Raw genomic sequence first — 22210 nt, 5'->3', positions numbered from 1 at the left:
CACATCCTCCAGTTTCATGCACCTACCCCTGAACAATCTTTTGAAAGCTACATTGTCAGCAGAAAGACAAGGCTCCCCAGGGCAGTGAATTACATATCAAGGCTACCAATACCTTTACTGCCCACTGACTTCACAGGACCTGCTCGTTTCTTTGTGGTTAAGCCCACAGGTCAGAACAGGAATACAGGTTGTGCTGTGTGGCGACAACAGGATAAGAACCATTACTCTAAAAGATGGTTCAGCTATACTTTATTTTGTGTTTTCTTCTACTGATAATAGAAGAGTCTGGATAAAAACCTTGACAGTATAAACGAGCAGGGATTTTATTTATTTTCAATGGAAACACTTATGCCTTTAAGTCGCCTTTTAACTGTGTTTAAGAATACAGTTATGTATGCCATGTTTTCACTAGGATTTTAGAAGTCAGGAAAGGTCCAACACTTAGAGTAGCAATCCGAATGCTTAAAATAATGTTAAGCATTGCAGACCACAGTATCCATGCTTGGTAGTGAAACTGAATCTTTACATCATGACTAGATACATCTCCAGTCAACTTGAGTTCGAAGTTACAATGAATTCTTTAGAGATTACAAAATACAAGCAAGAAATGGCTGATGATGAGAGAAGAAAGAGAGGTTTGCAGCAGCCATAGGCAATATTAAGGTGTGGCTAGTTCAATCCATTAAGTGACATTTGCCAATTTGTGAACGAGAGACTTGTGAGGAAGCAACAGTGTGGTCAGCAAACTACCTTTCCTGTGCTAGGAGGGGCACACAGTTGGCTAATCTCCACAGACTCTCTACTGATACACACTGTTTCTCCTTCAAGGCTTCAGCAGTGTACGGCAAACACTGGTTCTTCTTTTCCTTTAGAAAAGGAAAAGAAGTCTAGATCTTTCAAAAATTCTATGCCAGATCTTCTATAGATGCCCTCTCTGGTTTGTGTACCAGGTCTTCTTGCATTTCCAGTCTAGAAAGTAACATAACACTGAAACACTACAAAAGCGTTGCTTTTGCTGCCTCAAAACAAAATCATGATCACAAGAACCACCAATGAATGTGCACCAAATTTTACCTATTGGCAACATAAAGACACAAGCAAAACATTACTTGTGTGTCTTCATGTCTGGCTGGTTGGACAGACAAGCAGGATCGGATCTACCCAGTGAGAATACTGGGTGAACAAATATTTATTGAGAATTACTCAGCTGTGATACAGAAGGGGATTCATGGCATGGTGCATCTGGACTCTGCTCATTTTTTATGAGATAATTGCACCACGGACTACCTCAAACACGGCATGACTGAAGGATTTGCCTTTTAAATTTAAGAACATGGAATGGACAGGAATTAAATCCGTCATGCCTCTGTGTAGCACACAATGGAGGAAGAATATAAATAAACAGGCAACCAGAATGGTGCAATAAGAACAGGATTAATCCAAGTGTGATTAATTCAGTGTCAGATTAAAATTGATAGTGCCAGCTGTATCGGGTCCATTCTGCCACATTATTCTCGCCTGTCATTTTTTTTTTTTATGTCCATCTTCTTCCCATTTCCTTGGTGGAAAAACCTGCAGGAGAGTTAATTGTCACATACATGGATTTAATCACATTGTCCACACTGTTCGGGGGCCTTGCCTTCAGCGATCCATGACTAATTGTTGTGGTAATTTTTCAATCATTAACAGCACCGCATATGTTGCGGACAAATCCCACGGCACCCACTAAAGCCCCGGCGGCCAGCGGCGCACACGCCTCCATCAAAGCGCCGAGTCCCGGCCGCCGCCCCCCCGCCCATGGCCGGCTGCCTCCCGCCCTCGGGGGCGAGCTCGCCGCTGCTACTGCTGCCTTTAAGGAGGCAGCGCTGCCAAAGGGAGGGAGGGGAGGGGTGGGGGAGGCGAGGAAGGACATTAAAACTCCATCTGGGAGGGCTGGCGGGTTCTCTCGCTGTCCGCCCCGCGGCCGCAGCTGCCGCCCCGCTCCTGGGGAGCGCCCGTGGGACGGGAGCGGCCCCGGGGGAGCCCTCGGGCGGATGGAGGCACGGCTCTAATCACCCCGTCAGCCCGCCGAAGCCACTCGCCTTTCCCCTCTGCGGTAATTACACGCGTTTCATAAAGCACAAGAAGGCGAGCCAAAAGCTCGCCTCCCGCTTCAAAGCCAAATAAGAACCAGAACGTAACAAATGGCTGCACCAGCAGCCCCGCGGCAGCGGGAAGGATCAGTGCCACGGCGCGTCGGAGGCAGCGAATGTCACTTCCATTCCCTGTCTAAGTGCCACTGCCTGTCCAAACTACGTGAACCAAATGACCCCAGCTCAGCTGGTAAAGAGCTCGTCTGGGGAATGAGGCAGCCGGCATTCCCGGTCACCTTCTGACTTCTTGTTCCCGGAGCAATTTATTCACTGACGGAGGTGGACGACACCCTCCAATGGTGCACGCCCTGCAAAAACCAGCATTGGGTTTGCGGCTTGGAATGGACCGACTGGACAATGTCATGTTCTCCTCTCGCTCACCACCCCGTTTCCAAACGCATTAACATATTAAGCTGTTTCATGCGCCTGGGACACCACACTTACAGATGATGCATATCAGCAGCCTCAAAGAAGGCTTGAATGGGGGAAGGAAAAAAAAATCAGATGAGACACTGCAGCACCTCTGGCTTGAAGAGACCACTTTAAAACAAGGTGGCATTTCAGCAATCAGCCAGGTGGCTTTAGAAAACGCTGACAGAACATTTAATTATTGAAAGCTGTGGTAGTAGCAATAGTGACTACCAAAATATAAATGCAGACAAAGGAGAAAATAAAAAAAATTAAAAAAAGAAAAGAAAAAGGAGAAAAATAGGAATTAAGAGCAAAACAAGGCAGGGTTAAACAAAGGCAGGACCCTCTTTGCTCCCTCGGAGTGGGGGAGAGAGAATCCCCAGCTACACAGGGGAGTAAACAACATCATCCTAGACCTGGCTTCTGATTCAAGCCATAAAGAAGGGAGGGAAAAATCCCGTCCTTCCCACAAGTTTCTGGCAGTCACAGCACCGGCACTCTTATGCAATCGTTACATAAGTTGTGACAGGACCGGCGCCTTCCCCACTCCCTGCCCAGGCGCAGGGCAGGCAGGGTACCCCCGCCTCCCCACCACTGCATCACGCTCTGCTCTGCTCGCCCCGGGGCCGCAGATGCGGCGTGATACACAAATACAGATTAATCCTCTACACTTCTTATGCTTTTTGACATCTTTCTCCCACCATCCATGAGTTGCTTTCTCCAAGAGTGGGGGAGCACTTAGTGGCATACAACTGGAATAACCCTTCTTGCTTTTTTTCTCCCCTCTCGATATCCCAAAGAATACTGCCCTCTCAAACCAAAGGAAAGGGTGACAAGATGCAAATAGTTTCTTAATTAATTTCCGCACGTAGCAGTGTTGCTGCTATTGCCACACTGCATTGAGCCGGTGTCACTGACAGAAGAACCACATGAAGTTTATGGAACCGCCTATAGCCTACCAGAGATGACAAAAGATCCCAGCAATGGCAGATGGCATGTGAATCACTGCACAGGCAATTAGCAGCTAGCTGACGGATTTTGACGTGCTGGGGAGGACAGAGGGGGTTTTCTCTGCTCCTAGCAGTTCTCACCAGAGGGGATGGAAATAGGCATTAGTCTCACTTTGCCCCCACAGAGTCTTTGCAACCATTCTTGCTGGGTTTGAGGCTGCTGTATTGCTAGGCACTTATAAGCACCCAGTGCAGAAAGATTTGCAGCAGCAATAAAAATGCTGTCTTTTTACCTTGATGAGATCAAGTCACAGCTGCTGCAAAGCAGAGTGTTTTAGGCAGAGTAAAAAAAAAAAAAACCAAACAAAAAAACAACAAAACACCAAAACCACAAAATATCCACCTATGCAGCAAAGGACCACAGCCACCAAGCCAAGTGCTGTGAAAACAGTAAACAGTGATTGAAAATGTATCAGAAACATCGAATGCTTGCTTCTAAGCTACAATGACAAATGTATTCTGGAACTGTTCAAGTTGGATACCGCTCAAAATGAATTTTTATGGTAGACAGTGGTACTAAATTTTGATCAGAGAGCTAATGCAGAGCCCTTCAGTATGAGCCTAGTCAGCATATATCTTTATCTTCAAGTCAGTAAAAGGAATAATATAAAAATGTTCCAGTAAAATAATGCCCTGCAAAGGTCTCTGTGTGGCTGCAGTGCAGACCTTGGATAACACTGAAGCAGGGACATTATTCTGAGCAGTCTGACTGGCAGCACTGTGAGCAGTAACACTCAGAAGGCTACTACCTTAAAAACCCAAGGTGACAACTTACATTACTTTTCCTAACATTTTTTAGTTTGTTTGCTCATTAGCTGCCAGATCAGTACTAGCTTTTGTGAGCTCTGCAGTGGGGATTCTTTCTGTACTTTTTACTTGCATGCTCAGTGGGCATGCTCTGGAACAGTAATCCCTTTGGGGGGCTCCTTGCACTGATACAATTAATAGCATTAAAAAAACCGTCCAGCCTCACAGCACAGGTGCTCTGCCTCTGGAAGAATAGCATCTAAGTAACCCTTTTTGCTGGAGGAAAAGCTCTACTAGCCATCATTGATACCTGGACTAAGCAAGGCTATCCACTTAAGAAGGGCTGCATACCAGCCTGTATTTTTCCATCCCAAACTGGGCACGCTGGTAGGGATTCAGAAGAGGCTGGATGATGGTCCTTTGCAAAGAGACAAGATGCTGGCAAGTAAGACATCAACATCTTGCTTCCACATCAGACAGTTCTTCCTATGATCTGCTCAGTTTTGCATTCCCCAGGAGCCAGAGGCTATGTCTACTTTCCAAAGCCTGTGTTTCTAACATTGTGCCAGGCCTACAGCACACCATTCAGCACCTGCTTACAAGCTACTCCATGCTATGGGTTTCCCACTCCTCACTAAAATCCGAGGCTGGGCCATTCTACTTCTATCAGCTAGAGATTTACTGAATACACTTGCTGACTTCCCAGGCTACTTTGAAATTGCTGACTGACTTCCATTGCTAGGTATGACAGCATTTTGCAACTCCTGACCAAGCCTGAAGCAACAGTGAAAAGTCAATAGGTTATTATCTCCATTTCATACACAAGTAAATTGAAAAAGACCGTGACTGCAACAGAGATGTTAAGTTCAAGAAAATGCTACTGAATAGTTTTAATACAGATATTATGCCTTCTGTGCAGTAAACTATGCAAGTTTTGTAAAGAAAGCAAACACCAAATCAAATAAATCAATTTTCAGCTGTAAGCATGCCTGGGATCTAATCTTATTCAGTGCAGAAAAAGTGCTACATACTTCATGTACATGATTACTAATCACCAGAACAGAGACAAATGGTACATCACTATATGAAATTGCATACCATTCTGCAGATGGAACCAAGACTACAAATATATTTAGAATGCTTGAGAATCTATCTGAAAACCTAGTAATTTTAGAATTAAATCAGATAATCAGAAGGTAATTACAACTTTCTACAACAGGAAGAGACCTAAGGATCTGGTGGTTTAGGCATTTTGCCAGCCACTGAGACCAGAAGCTGTAATTATTCAATAGTATCACTATAGGTGATTCAGCAGCTATAATTCAGGTATTCAATGATCATCTCGATAAACAAGGAATGATACCCCATGTAGATCTTAATCTTGTCTAGTTTGACAGCACTTAAGCATATGAACTATAACGTAACACATGGAAATTGACTGCCACTGAATTCCAGATAAATTGTTAACATACAATTTTGGAGGATTTTCCAAACCTTTCCTAATGTATCAGTTCAAGTGCACCAAGCCAATCACATGCTACAGTAAAGGAAAACAAGCCCTATATGTTGCCATATTAAAAAAAAAAGTCTTATGAATCTCAGGGAGCTTTCACATTACATTGAGACATACTTAACTGATGTTTGTTTTGCTTCCCCCAGCTCACAGCTTCTCAAGTAAAAAAAGAAAAAAAAAAAAAAAGAAAAGCAAAACACCCCACCCCAAAGAAAAAAAAAAAACCCAAAAACAAGCACTAGCAAACTTTCTGATCCAGAAATAAATGATCAGAATTAATTGAAATGTTCAGAAAAGGAAGCTGTAATGAAAAAGCACCAAAAAAACCCCAAACAAACACATGATGCAGAGTTACCTTTCAAGTGGAAGGTGACAAGGTAGCAGTAATGCTGCCCTTACTGACGACAACAACTGAGGAGGGCCAGCCTCTCTCTGAGTGGATTGCAAGGTGACCTGGGACAAGTCACTAAACTGAGTAGTGTCACAATTTCACCTTCTGTAAAATGTGCCTGATAATATAGCTTTTACAAAAAGGCATGCTGCTGAGAATTGCTACACAGGAACACCAATTTTATTATTGTCCAACAGAGGGCATCTAAGCAGGAGAACAAAGACTGGCCACATCTCTGTCACTGAGAATAGTCAGAAGCGGTGTTCCCCTCCATTATGTTTTCCCCACATGCCTAAAAAAGCAAACAAAACCCCAACAAAAGACCCAACCAAAGAAAACCCCAATCAGTTCATCAAACAGAGGTTTCAGATGGATGCACTTCAGCAGCTGAGGAAGACACACTGCTAGCAGGTCTATATGTTACTGCTTTCTCAAACCTATGGCACCAACAGGTATTCCAAATCTGGCTTGGGTCTATCGTGTTGTAAGGGTATTTGCATGATGACCAACAGTAGGTTTGAGAAGTTTTCAATAAGGTAGGACTCCACTGCAGGAAGACTGCAGTCTAATAAAATTAAAGGGTTGTGGAAGAGGCATGCAAGGTCTTGGGAAAATATATCCCTTCTAAGCCATTAAACTTTACAGCTTTATCTTGAGGTTTTTCAGATGACATCTGTATCAGAACAAAACCAAAACCCCCAAAATTTAATTTAGAAAAAAGCCACCCAAACAGAAAGACTGTGATTCCTCAAACATTTTCTCAGTTCCGGTTGCTACTGTGTCTTAAACTTCAGCTGCCAAGAAACAGCTACTGCATCTTTCTTGTTCCCCATTTTCACCAGTGATGTTTCTCATACTTATTCCTAACATAGCAATTTACTCCAATCCCACCCTTACCCTCAGACTGACTCTTCCTCATGCCTTTTGCCTGTCCTAGAGCAAGGCCTCAGCGTCCATCTCACACCTCTGCAGACATGGAAAGCATGTCTATACACTGGATTATCCAAAACAAAACTGTCGTTCTACAAGAACGGTTGAGCAAGAAAATCGAAGTCAATGGATCAGGTCACAGATTGTCAACAGAGGCCTTCAATCACCTGTCAAACACCTTTATGGTTCAAGCCATAAGCCCAGAACCAGGAGTAAAGCAATGCCTGAAACAAATCCTAGCCCTCAAAACTCACTGTCTTGCACAAGACTTCCACAAGAACTGGAGAAGAGAGCTGATGAGCTCATGCAGGCATCTTCCCTGCTGTCAAACTTCCTTGACACAGTTTCCTCAGCTGTGGTTTGAAGATCTTCTTGGGGCTGTCCTTCAGATGGCAGCATACTTGCTGCAATTACTCTCTTCTGCTATGAAGCCTTTTGGGTGTCTCCAGGGAGCCTGGGAAGGCCCTTCCAGCTCTGTATTGCACAAATGTGTGGAACACATAAAAGAAATTACAGATTCAGTGTCCCTTAGTTCACCTTCCTTAAACTCCACCTGTGAACTGTACCATCACAGAGCTTTTCCCTAACTTAAGGTGTATGCATTTTTCTTCAAGCCCCAGGAGAACAGAAATAATGAAAGGGAGATGGGAGTAAAGCAGCAAAAAGGTCGCTGTAGGAGAACTCTAGCTTTTCAAATTGAGCCTTTCAAGGAAAAAGTTGCTGATTTTCTCTTCCTGCAGAGTATCATAAGGCAGCAAGAAGGTCATTGTAGGGGGACACTAGCTTTTTTTAAATTGAGCCTTTCAAGGAAAGAATTAATGATCTTCTCTTACTGCTGAGTATCACACCTGCAGGTATCATAGAAAGACGACAGGAGACTGTCTGTTGAAAATAAGTGAAGGGTGCACATTTTTTTTATTATTGCAACTGAGTTTCTACCTCTAAGAATTGTCATATTAATTTAATCTACAAAAACAAAGCCATCATGATCTCAAGCTCTGGGAATGCCTGCTCTAAGTGGCTGCTGTTCTTTCCCTTCCTCTGAAAAACCCAATGGTCAATATAATGAAGAACACCAGAATGAGACAGGGCTCTGAGGGTTGTTAAAATTTTTTAAATTTAATTATTGATCCATGAAGAAGAGGAAAGAACGGGAGAACATTTTCTGTTCAACATCAAAGCAGCCACAGAGGAAATGACTGGTTGTACTACTGCAAGTGCTCTTATTCTTCGTGTAAGAGGACCCAAATTTCTATATATCTCATCTTCTAATTGCACTCCCTCTTGTTTTTAAATAACATTTCCTTCAAAGTATATGGTCAAAATTCCAGGGCAGCACAAGTGTTTAGGAAAGTTGTATAACATAACAATTACTAAAAAAAAATAAAGTCAGCCATCAGTCATGTTAATGCCCACTGATGATCTTGCACACTTTCCTACTCTCCCCTCTCCTGTTTTTAAGACTTAGTGTTCCTGTGACAGCCATTGATGACATACAGAACTACTGACGGGGCACCACAAAATTCATTGTATTTTCTATTCACTGAATTACAGTCACACATATTGAGTGCTTCTTTTGCTCCACCTCAGGATATACAGGCTTCCATCTACTGAGATCATTTTGTATTGACTAACTGCATAGAAACAGAAACATCACAAATTATACTTTTTTTGAGCTAGAAACCAGTCTGCTCAGCATCACATGCTGCCAAAACAAAAAAGCAGTTTGCTCCTTTCCCACTAGGACAGCAGCTCATAGGGTCACATTTAAAGCAATGCAGATCATTCACAGGGCATCACTCTCATCACCTGGATACTATTGTAAAACTACATATATGGCACAGAACAACCTTGGGTATCCACTTAGGATGCTACAACATTTTTCTAATGTTTGCTAACAGCTCCTCCAATCAGCCATATGCAGAATATAGCAAGTACTTATGCACAGTCTGCTCCACTTCACTAGTGATGTGTGAAAGCTGAGAGTAATGTAGCCACAGCACCTTTTGTTTAAAACTAGTGCACAAGTGTATCTTCATATGGCTTAAGTGAGCTCCAGCCTCCTGCTCTGGAGTGGCTTTAGCAAATTTTCATTTTCTTTGTTCCTATTGCTCATGTGCCCATGATATGCAAAACCTACAATTCAGTTATTATACCTCCTCTGAACATGGCCAGAACTTCATACTGCATGAGGAACCAGACAAATAAATAACTATGAGAGAGGCACAGAACAATCTTGCAAACAAAGAACCCTAAAGAAAATGAACTCTCCTGTATAACATGAACTGTCACCACTTATGAATAAAAATAGCAGCAGCAAGTGGCAAAGAGGTAATGTACAGTTTTTCTTTCTAAGATCACCAGCTTTTATTCAGTAAGACTATAAAGCAAATTAGAACTTGGAAAAGTGAGTAATTCTGCTCCTGTCTTTCTTGTTGTATGATGGGTTCAAATACAATAGCAGAGATATCCTGGAAATTACAGTTTTTGCTGTGCACAATGCAATAGTATTGCATTAAGACTACATTTCCCCTAGATGAAAAAAGGAGTCCCAGTCAGGAGTTTATCTTTGACCATCACTTTTGAAACACGCTAAGCAAGTCTGAACTAATATGAGAAAAGGATTCTCCTCATTGTACTTCTTCTTTTGGAATTATTCATTATCTAAATACTTTTCAGCCAGTACAGTCAAAGCCCTAGCTGGAGTCTCTTGATTTATTTAAACAGATCCTACTAACATTTCTTCTCTTATAATCCCCACTTGCTATTTCACATCAATCACTGCTCTAAAAGAATCCCAGTAAATCTACTTTTATTAAAAAAAAAAAAAAACAAAAAAACCCCCAAAAAACCAAAAAACTCAAAAACCAGAAAAAGCTCTGAATTACTATGTTGGTGAGAATCTCTGTCATTAGAATAAAGAAGAACTTTTGAATGAGCAACTTCAGGACTGGAAAACATTCTTTTGTTACTTTTCTCTGTCTCTCCACAATTTTAAGATCAAGTAGAAATAAAAGGCATTGCAGGGTGAGGAGTTGAACAGCTATAAAACTGCAGCCACCAGTTTATGGGCTTTTTATCAGGATATTTTTTTTCTTACTCTTTTTTTTATAAAGTCAACATTTTCACCCAGAGAATATAGAAGTTGCCTAGATTTTAATACATTCAGATAAAGTTTTTAACTAATCCAAATGATCTCAAAAGCAAGGAAATAAACAAGCGCTTTCCTCCCTCCACTCTCAATCTGGCCAAAAAAGAAAACAGGCACAAGATGACTTCCATGATTACCTATTAAATTCCATTTGTTGCTACATACAAAAGTTTCCTCGAACTCTGCCGTGGTATTTAGGATCAAACTTACTACTCATGCTCACTTCATAGTAATCAGAATACATAACTTATGACATCCATTCTGCTCTGGGAAAAGATATTGCTTTAATATCTATTAGAAATCCGTGAAGTTATTTACATGGGGGAAAAGTGTTAATAAAGGCTGACATTTTTACCTGATTTGTTTCAGGTATACCAGCAAATCCCGCCCCAAATTAGCCGATGTACTGCCTGGAATGGGCTGTCTCCTCTCTGTAGCTGTGCTGCAGTTGCCTTCCAGCAGCATGGAAGTGTCAAACCTGACCTAGATTATTTTCTTCCTTCTGGAAAAATGTTTATCCATCACAGCATTATCACTTTCTGAACACCTTTTTATTCATGTGTTGTAGATTTTATCCTCTCTACTGCTTGTAGACACTTCCTATTTATGAATGCTGACCAGGAAAGTAAATCTGGGTGTCTGAAGACGAAGCCCAAGCAAAACTGAAGCTAAGGTAGTCTTTGTAATACAAGCAGAAATGGCACCAGTGGCGCTGACATAGATTTCTACAAAGCTAGAGTTTAGTAGGTTCTTCTGTTGGCAGGCAGTTATGACAGAGGAGCAGTGGCTCAACCCTGGCTCTTGAGCTGTTCTGTTTGCTCACACGCGATTCAAACAGTGGTCCCCAGCCAAGGCTCACCCACGTGGTCAGCAGCGGATCAGTATGCGCTGGCACATGGACAGCTGGGCAATCCAATCTTCTCAGACTCCAGCCGGAATGAGCCATGAGAGGCTGGTACCACTGGCTCAGCCTGGACTGCTGCCACGGCCAGGCTGCCAGCATTAGAAAGCTGCCACTGTCTCTCTCAACTACATGACATGCTTGGGTTTTCCCTTCCCCGCTCCTTGTCCTCTAAAGACATGAGCCTCACTCATCTCTCTGATAAATGGCATGGAGTTCCAAAAGCTGACCACTCACACACACTGCCACTGGTTTGCTATTTTCTTAGTACACCTGCAGAGCAGAGAGGGGGAAGAGGTGTACGTTCAGCTTCAGCAGGAGACCAGGGTTCACTCACTCCTCTCATCAACTACCAACCTCAAAGACAAGAAATGAGACACAACAGAAGTATCCTAACAAAAGCTCCTCCCTCCAGAAAGGAGAAATCAAGATTGAAATTGCAATCTAGAGAATAAAAATACTTCCTAAAATGCTTGATCTAATATCAGCTGAACTGAATCTTTCTCAACTGAGCTTCATGTATCAGAAACTGTTAGAGACATGCCTGTAAAATCTCTTCTCCAGCCTTCTCTGGGTAGTCCTGGGAAATGTCCTGGGAACAGCAAAAATGAATATTGCAATGCAACAAAAACACACAGAGGGTATCCTAGCCTGATGAGGAATTATATTAGGCTCACTGAACCAACTCCTGTCTGATTAAAAACATTCAGCATTCACCATATAACAGTGCAGTAATTCAATACTACTATTTAGATGTATTTTCATTTGCATAAATAAAATCAAGAGAAACACCATTTCTGTGCCATAAATTGTTGCTCTTCAAGGTTTCTCAGAGTACCACTTTCTTGTACTTGGGAACTGTTTAATAAACTATATTCATCATTATTTAGCCTTCTCTTGTGTGTGGTGCTCTAGTCCTGCAGGATCCCAAGGAGACAAATCAGGATGGATTACTAAACCTTTAATTTACTTTTGATTAAAAAACTTAAGGGAAGGAGAAGTAATACATACACATGGGCAAACTGCTTCAAAGGCAACAGAAACTTTGGAAGGTGAACTGCTTTTATCTCTTTTTTTCTTTCCTAGATTTCAAATGCACTAAAACAGGCCTCACATATGTTGAGGGGAACTCTTATCCACTTAATGGAAAGATGTGCCGCTCAGTCAAATAAACATTCCTGTTGATTTCAAAGTTTGTGTTAGACTGAGTTAACCCCTTGTCACATGCATTTGTGTGCAGGGGAAAATGAAGCATTAAGACAACATAGTTTATTAAATTATGAAGATAAGGAACTAAAAATGTAATCTTGCACCTCAAAAGGGAAATTACCCTGTAAATCTACTGGCATTACTACCCTTAACACTAAGATAGTAAAATCATATAAAACCACAAACTCAAATGGCCATCCAAGTTTTATAATAACTACTTACTTCCAAGAATCAATCCTATACTTTTTCTTCCACAAGATATCCCTGTAAACAAATAACACATTTCCCAGGAATAGGTATAATAGAATTGTCATAAAATGGAATACTGTATTTGTTCAATATACACAAACACCACAGATTGGAAGCAAGCTTACATTATTCTTTTGAAGAATCCCAGCTTTAACACAGATAATGAATCTGTCAGAGGTAATAAAATCAGAGAAAGCAACATTTCAAAAATTTTATCTATTCCTTCTGTATGAAAAACTTGATGAAAAAACAGCTTTAAAAATAGAGTTGTAAATGAAGCAGAAGACAACAGGCAAATTATCTTGACAAGGAAAAGGGAAGGGCAGAGGCAAGATTTAACTTTATAACACAATACACACATCAGACCTGGTGGTGTAGCCAGAGATAACAGAACCAGGGAAACAAATAACAAATAAAATAATGCACCCTTTGATTGACATGAGCATCACCTCTGTATAACTAATTTCTGTGTTTTGGATTACTTATCGAGGCAAGACTTGGACTTCCTTCCAGTCAGTTCAAAAGAAACCTAAATAAACTCAACCCCAAAAAGCAATCTCCATACAAACACAAGAAATAAACTCTCCATCACTTTCTTCTTTGAGTAGAAAGAAGTTAGAAGAAATAACTTTTCTATATAAGTGCCATCCCAATCTTAAAATACATGCTATTTAGAAACTTGAATCTCTAAAGTCCTAAGAGTCCAGATCTAATCCTGCCAGAATTTAAATCCCAAGCTACAGCTCAGCTCATGTGTAAATATGTAGTAGCACTGTATCCACCCCCTTTGCAGGACGGGGATGCTTAGCGAACCACCAGTTACGTGTGCAGTCACAAAGGAGGGTGGCACTAATTGTTAATCTGAAGTTGCTAAGAAAGTGGCCAATAATTCTGCTGTCACTTGCTATAGATGACTCCTTTACAGTCAAGAGATGTGGTAGTCAACTAAGAACACCTAATTGCCACTCCACGCCCCTCAACTTACATGACTGGGTCTTTGTATACAAACTATTTAAAAGTCAAGTACATGTTTTGTGGGTGGTCAGCCAGGTGACTACAATCACAGCTTCTCTCCTCACACAGACAGGGTGGAACACCACAGATTTTCAGAGAAAATCAGGTCTTCTGCTCTATTACTTATTCCCTTATAAAATGATCAGCAGTGTCTTAGGTACATGCATCTTTGGATGTGCCACATCCATACATTTGTGGGTGTCTGTGTGACGCCTGAAGAACAGAGATAAAAATTCAATCACATTTTTCTCTAAAAGCCCACAACTCCACACCAGCTCCGTGTTTGAGCAACGCAAAATTTCAGTGGCTGCCAGCTCAGTGGAAGGTCTCTCAACTTAGTCAGATGTGACAATCAGTTTTTCTGATTCACACTGTGTGTGCGTCTGTGTGTGTGTAGAAAACTACACACCAAAACTAAAACAGGCCAAATGTGCCTCACTCTTTGTTCAATTAGTCATCAATTTGATTTGTCTCATTCTGTGTTTATTTTTTTTAATACATATTCACATATATATGAACGTATGTATGTGCAAATGTAAATCACTAGGATTGAGGGAGACAAAGGTGACCCAGGAGCTGAGATACAAAGCTTGGATTCAATCTCACTTTCTTCAACAGACAACCCTTTTGAAGTCAATAAAACTCAAATGCTTCCTAATTTCCCATTAATTTTATTTCATCTAAGACACTGTATCTTCATGAGATACTCACTTTACCTTCAGGTACCTGCCTAAATTGGGAGACTCTGCTTCCCCTGAAGTCAGACATAGAAAGAGGCCACCCAGCAGATTGATCCAAAAAGTTCCACACATTCAAAAGGAAGCTTCCATCTGACTGGAAGACTCTCATTCTCTATTGTGTTTATAAGGACAGTAGGAAAGCTCACTTTAACTAAGGCAGCTGCACTCTTTGTCTGCAGTGTGCATGCATGTCAGTCTCTGGTGTGCTTCAGTTCCAGCCCAAAGTGAGGAATGATGACACCACAATCTCAGAGTGCTCTCAGGGGAGCAGGCACAGGAAGAAGGGCTGGGAGAGCCATGATACTGCAGTAGTGTGGTTGTACAGGAGACAGACAGTGATCTGAGAGATTTGGGATGTGGAGCTGGGAAGCTTATGCAGCAGATTAAAATCACTTTTGGATGCTCCTGTGGGAAGAACCAGTCCATCCAACAGTTTTACCTCATGTCCTTGGGAGGCTCCAGATGCTCGATACACCAACACCTCTGTAATTTCACCTTGAAAGGTTTCAGGCATGAATTTTAAGTGTATTGTATTTACCCTTCTACACTACATCCATACAAACACATACAGCATTAACTATTTCAAGGTCCCCACAGAGAGCTGTTAGCAAAGACAGAACATGGGCCAGCACACGACTGAAGCCACATGCACCATCTGCTCAAACATTTTAATGTAATTTACCAGACAAGAGCTGAGCAGGAAAAAAAAACTGATAGATGAAAGAGATTAGATTTCCCCTTCTCCAAAATACCTCCTGCTGCTTGATATATGAACCTAACTCACCCATAACTAATATTTCATTTAAGAACATATTCAAAAATTTAAAAAAAGTCCTGTGCCTACAAGGAAGATAACATTGACATAATTCTTCTTTTAACCTGCTACCCATTGAGAACTGTCCAGACTGATAATCCTATTGCCAAAACAAAAAAGTGGACTAGTTAAGAACTTTAAAGTTGTTACTTCCACTCAAAGAGTAATTTTGATGAACTTCAATAGATGAATAAAGAAACAGAAAGATTTATTTACTGCAGCATTGAAGCCAAACAAGTTCTACATGTTAAGATTTGCATTTGGCTGAAGGTGGCAGCCCTGGGCCTAGTACTATTTGAATTTTGGGAATAAATCCTGCAATTGATCAGTAAAAGGGTTTCCAAATGGCAAAGACACTTCAAAAATCAGGTTTCGTGGCAAACGACCTTCCACCTTTTAAAACGAAAGCAATGATTTGAAGAACTTATGACAAACTCCTTTTGTCATGTTCAAAAGTATTCATGAAGATGTTTACACAGGGTTAGCAGTATTTCCTCTATAAGAAATACTCACAAAATTAACAAGAAACTAGGGCAACTCCCCTTGCTATAAATTCAGCTGACATCTCCTCTTCCAAACCCCTACACCATTCCCTACTCATTTTAAGCTGACAATAAAAAATAAAATTTAAAAAAACCCATAAATAAATAAAATCAGTTTTGTAAGACTGTAAATATCACTGTTAATTTCTGAGGTGAAAGGTAGAAAAATCTGCATATAGCAGCCAAGTTCTACCAATTCCTCTTGCTGGTACCCTAAATACAGCCTTCATGATTCATGATTTTAGGAAATGATACCTTAACCTGAGCTGCTCCCCAGAGCTAAATGTCTGGCTGTGTGCCAGGATGCTTCAACCACCAGTGAGCAATCAAAAGCCATCATCTGCAGCAGTCATCATCCCAAAACCTCCCCTTCTTTTTCAACTCAAGGCTCATTAAACATCAACACAGCAAAATTAATATTAAAAATTATAAGAAAAGGAAAAAAAGAAGCCTGGAGAAGATGCATGCAGGAGTGATCATGATTTAATGTATGGACAGGCTCTCATGTAGGGAGGGACTGTCTGACCAGCAATCTTTGGCTTGGAAAAAAGTCAGTGACAAGACCTAAAACTGAAATCTAAACAAATACTGAGTGGCTTAAACAAGGAAAAAGAAAGAAACACTCACTAACTCTTCTGGCATGACAGAAGAGCTCTAACTGTATCTCTAAGTTGTTGGTCCGAACAAGAAAGAAGTGATTCCTTATGCAAGTTGGTCAATTTAAGACATTACAGAGAGTACTGGGACTCAAATATTTCAACAAATGAATGGAAGAAAATTCCACAGTGACTACTGAAAGCAAATGTACCATTTTCAGCTCAGGAAACACACAGCTGCAGGAGCGTATCAGGGAAGGATCAGTATAACCATGTCTGTTCTACTCACATGTAGGCACTGGCTTGGGAAGTCACCATGATATAGCAATTGCCTTGGATTTGAGGTTGGATCTGGTGTGTCACCCTTACATAATTTTATTGCATACCTCAGGAGAGTTATATTGTATACCATGAGAAGTCTTACCAAAAAATTATGGAATTATCTTCTTTTTGTTGTTTGTTTATGGGTTTGGGCTTGTTTTGGGGTAGGGGGGAGAGTGTTTGGGTTTGGTTTTATTTTTAAATTATTTGGCTTATAACCTCATGGTTTTGAGGTAAACTTTAGTTCAATATACTTGCTTCCGTCCTCAGCTAACATATTCTGCAACAGTGAGCACTGAGAACATTGCCATTGATTTCCATCAGCAAAGGATCACACCCTAACTGCTTCCAATTTCACAGTTACTAAGCAACACTAAGTGATCACAGCCTCTGAGCAAGCAACGTCCTGTATTCAAAGGTTTGAATTGTACAACTCCATAAAGACTTGGAACTTGGGCACCTACCAACGAACACCAGCTTTGCAAATCTTTGATAACAAACTCTTGAAGTACAGAAATACAAACCATGGGTGCTGCTAATTGAAATTAGCTCTACTGAACCACAAAATTTCCTTGTATACTCATCATGAACCTGAAACTGAGAGTACTTTCTAATATATTGCAAAGTTTCTGTATTTTTCCCAGGATTAACCAGAACAAAACTCCTTTTCTTTCTATTGAAATTCATACACAGCACTCCTATTAAAGTTATGTATTTAGGTATAAAGATGAAAAAGATAGCACACAAAACCAGGAAGTTAAACACCATCAGCCTTAGGGGAACAGGTAACATCATCCCTTACAATTCATTGCATCTTTGGAGTACTGCATATTTTTTTAATGACTACATAAAAGCACTGTAATAGGATTTTTGTTTTTCTTTTAAAATAATATCAGTGAGAAATACTGTCACTGTTAGAAAATAGTAAATAGCACCATATTTTTCTTTTTTTGTTGTTCTAGATTTTCCTGAATGCAAACAACTCTTAAAAAATAATCAATAGCTAGATTTGATTTAATGAAGATGGTACTTGCAGACTTTACTGAATTATACTTGCTTATCTACACACCAAGACAACAGAAACCTTGCTTGCTGCTAACATGGAAAATCTGAATGGTCCAGAAGACTGGATCCATTACCCAGAGAATGACTAAGAATGAGGCTAGCTGTTCTCCCTTGGAAAATCCTGATCTGGTCTAACATTTAAAAAATGTGAAATTTCAAGGGTGAGAAAGTGCTATGGAAGCCCACGCATGAGAAAGCTAAAAAAAACAAAAAGTGCTGTAGAAACCTCTGGTGTTTCATGTACCTCCATTCACATACACTCAAAAATGTATACAGTAATTGTTCTGAGACACAGTTTAGCTCTTTTCACACCCATTAGAGGATCCTAATCAGAAGAGCTGAGCAACATAAAAGCTTTTGAAGCAGAAAGCCTGGACACTGATGTGTTATGTCTAATGGAAACAATATTACACAGCAGTCTTTCACTTCCGAAACTGATTAGAAGCCGTATTGTATTTACCACACAATGAAGATAATAACCTGAGAGAACATTAGCATAAATCATTAGTTCATTGTTGGGGGGAAACTCTGGAAGAGGATATCTCTCCAAAAGGAAAATTATCACATTAAAATGCAAGCAAACTTTGAGGAAAACAAGCTGTGCCAAGTAAATGGTGCCAAAATTAAGTAATTTGTAGTTATCATACTTGGTCTTCAAGAGGAAGATTTCAGAGCACATGAAAATACAACAGCTTAGCAAACCAATGGGAAAAAAATAAACTGAGTGTTACATTGGCTATCTGAAAGCCCACTTGCTGGAATTAAACAGATCGTATTCCAAAAGGCTCGTGTACCTAATGAATAGTATTAGGAAGACACTGAACAACGCAGGACTGAGCACATGTAGACTTTCCTGTGCTTACTAAAAATTGCCTATCCTCAGTAAATGAAAAAGCAAGCATGCAAAATTCTCCATATAAAAAATAATTAGAAAAAATCCACCCAATTCTCCTCTCCTTCTTTAATACTTATGTGTCAGTTTTAGAAAGCAAAATGGTCAGGTGACATTGCTCTGTAACAATTTCAATTAAAGTAAATGATGTTGCTTTTAATGCAATTTACAGCCTCATAAATAACCAGCCTGAGGAGAAAAGAGACAAAACAAAAGAAAAAAAGCTACCCACCATTTGCCCAGCAACCAAATTGCAATATGAAAGATATCACATGCCTCTTTCCATGCTTTAGATACAGAGGAGTATTTTGATATTCCAAATACCAAGGGATGTTATCTGCTATTGATACTTTTAAGTCCTTACTAAGAATGCACTTGACATCTCTTGGGAAAGAAAAAAAAAACGCCGCACGCCCTAACTTGCAGGCTTTCTTTTAAAGCTGACATCTGTCTGTCTCCTTACTGCACAAAATAAAAGGCAAGCCTTCTGTTTGCAGGCTTCAGGTCACTTGCTCAGTTGCTACCCTCAAATCACAGCATGCAAGGGCTGCATTCCACCTGAGGAGTATTTGTGGCAGCTGCCACGCAGGGATGTCTGTGCTCACCAGGGTAGAAGGGGGCATTCCAGGCTGTGAAGCTGATTGCGCTGGAAGTGTTCGCTAACAGAGATGTCAATGAAGTAAAGGAGTTTCAGTACCTGAGTTAACAAGCTGCTGCTCCATCACCCCGCAGCCCAGGACCTCCATCCATTCTCCTTGGAAGTTGATTTCCATCTCAAAGGAAGGGTGAGTAAATGGGAAGTAGCAATCTACCCATCTGACTTGCAGTCCTGTAGTAGTGTTTAAAAAATAAATAAATATGAAAGGGTGTATGCTTAAAAGGCCATCCCTCCAACCATCTGTAAAACTTGCCCTTCAACTAATGACATGAATTACAGCAATCCAGAGAAAATAAATAGCAAACAAACTAATTTACAACACTTGTGCAAGGTGATAAATCTAAAAACCTGTGGAAAAAAATGGCCATGTCTTTTCTAATATGAAAAATGCTTTGTGCAATTCAAGCACCCTTTGAAACCAAATCAATCATTTGTCAAACTCTAGCAACCACCTGGCATCGAACAAAAATGAGCCAAGATAATGGGAAAGTCAGTAATTTCGTTATTCTTTGCACCAGGAAATGACTAACTGCTTCTCACAGGAAAAGCTAAGTCTTTAATTTTTACTTAGTATTTTATAGATAGTCTAGGCAAGTAATTTTTTTTCATCAAAACTTAATTAAAATACAGAGCAAGTCTCTCTGTATATGTTTAAAAATGAAAGTTAAAAATAGAGATTAATATACACAAATAGAAATATATTTTCACAGAGTTGCACATTATTAAGGTATGCAACACACACACACACAGAGCATTCTGGACCGAGTAGATATGTGTAAGGGAAAAGCCCCACTTGGTAATTCCCACCATCCTCCCCAGCTCAGGACCTCTGCAGATACCATTGTGCAGAGCAAGGAAAGTCTGGGTATCTCAGAGCAGGGCAGCCAGAAGAGGGCAAGGTTGTCAGTGCTACCAAAAGCACAGTTGCTGTCAAAGCCCTCATTATATTTGATGAGTTTTAGTTCTTCTAATGATTTACAGATGCTTTGTTTCACTAAACAATTTTTCCTAACTATCAGGTGTCAGAAGTCTCAGAAACATGAACAGTAAAAACTAAAAAGAGAAATGCAAATTCTGTAAGCTAAGCTAATGCCTTAACCCCAAATACATCTCTTCAGTTAAGCCAAATGCTAATCAGAGTTAGGATCATTAAGAACCAGACAGGTCCAGCTTCAAAAATAAGGATCACTACAAAGGTAGTGTGGGTGACAGCAACTGTTAGCATTCCTGGTTTGATCTTCAAGTTTTTTGGGGGTTGTTTCATAAAAGGAATGTAAAACATTAAATTGCACGATTCATACTAGAAATTTTCTAATAAAAATATTTTATGTAGCCTCAAGAATTAGATCGTCATTGATTACTTCTGAAATATGAAATGTGGCTACAGAAACTAAAACAATTAATTACAAGAAAGGTGTACATGCATGGCCAAAACATTAAATACCTTGTAATAGTTAGAGGGAACTTTTCTAGATGCTACGAAATTTCAAATAGCAAGGCAGGTTTCAAAACAAATAGACTGGTACTTCTAGATTTTCTCTGCTTTCCTAAAAAACAATCTCAGGAAAGTATATGAGAAATGAAAAAGCCTTTTGTTAATTGCATATATAGAACTCAGAAAACTGGAGGTATTTGCAATAGTTTCATTCACAACTGTATGGTCACTTACAGCAATTACTTTATTACTCTTTTTTGTCTGCATGACAATAAAAAATACAGAGATGAAAAGAGTCATGTATACAACAGTATGGTGTGCAGAAAACATTTTTTTAATTTCCTGGTCTTGGCATTTTAATCCTTGGGCTATGCACATATAAAATATTCTCATTTAGCTTGCAAAATTTGCAACTGTAGCAACTACATTGACTGTTCAACTAGCTTGTGTTCAGTAACAACATTCAGATAATGGTTTCTTATTAATCCTCTGATTACTTAAAAATGAAGCTCTGGGAAAAAAAAAAAAAAAGGATTCCTCAGCTGTTTGTTCTTAATTAAAATAAATTTTAAGAGGTAAAAAAATAATTTAAAGGTCTTTTTATTTTTGCATTTTAATGCATATCAGTACTTAAGAGACTTCTGTTTTAAATGCAAATAAGCAAACAAACAATATTCTGAAACAAAACAAATTCACAATGAAAAAACAACTCTCACCTTCATTCTGTTCTCTAAATTAATAGTTAATCCCACATACCACAATAATTTTATTCATACAGTATCTAGGCCATTTGGGAATATCTCTGTAGTTTATATTCAAGTGTTCTTTCAGACTTTTGGCTCTAGAAGACTTTACTGAAAAGCAGAGGGTGCTCAGCTTTTGGCAACATTAACTGTATTTCTATAGTGTCACAGAATAAATGGGTACATTTATTATTTAGATACAAAATATTGTCTTTGTGCTCAATATATTCCCAAGGAGTAAAGAGCATTGCTTATGCTCAGCAAATTAAACCACTCAGGACTTAAAAGGATTATGATGATTAGGCTTCCTCTAGTACTATGTAATTTTCCTGATTTGGCTTTATTTTTTCACATACAGCCTATGAAATACTGGCAAAATTGATCTTTTCTAGACATTTTAGGAGGCCAAGAGACATATATTTGTCTTAAAACAGTCACTTACAAGACCACAATGCTGAATCTAATTGAGGCCAGAACACTAGACACAAACTCCGTAACTTTTCCAATTCAGAGAAATTATTTGTGTTATCAGACACTAACACACCTGCTCAGTGTTCATGGGAGTGCTTCCAGTGGGTAGAGGTCCATTCATAATTGTGCTGATTCTGGCTGAACACCATGTTCCCAGCAAAGCTGCTCTACCACTCCCCTACTCAGCTGGACCAGGGATAGGAGGTACAATGAAAGGTGCATGGGTCGAGATAAGGGCAGGAAGAGATCACTCACCAATTACAGTCATGGGCAAA

The 22210-nt window shown here is 40.0% G+C and overlaps 1 protein-coding gene across 16 annotated transcripts in view; it reads right to left on the bottom strand.

Moving 5' to 3' along the window:
- Positions 1-22210, bottom strand: part of FARS2 (phenylalanyl-tRNA synthetase 2, mitochondrial) — a 230547-nt gene that overhangs the window by 138661 nt on the left and 69676 nt on the right. For 14 of the 16 annotated variants that reach the window (XM_086900870.1, XM_086900839.1, XM_086900903.1 and 11 more), the window contains one exon: positions 19326-19457. The exons of the other annotated variants lie outside the window; for them this stretch is intronic. In XM_086900870.1, the coding sequence (XP_086756996.1) occupies positions 19326-19457 (132 nt within the window). The remainder of the gene's footprint in view (positions 1-19325; positions 19458-22210) is intronic. 16 annotated transcript variants of the gene reach the window in all.

This window comes from Cyanistes caeruleus, chromosome 1, assembly GCF_971803275.1.
Source record: "Cyanistes caeruleus chromosome 1, bCyaCae1.hap1.1, whole genome shotgun sequence".
Taxonomy (NCBI): domain Eukaryota; kingdom Metazoa; phylum Chordata; class Aves; order Passeriformes; family Paridae; genus Cyanistes; species Cyanistes caeruleus.
The sequence above is the reverse complement of the archived record's forward strand: the minus strand, read 5'-3'. Positions and strand labels throughout refer to the sequence as shown.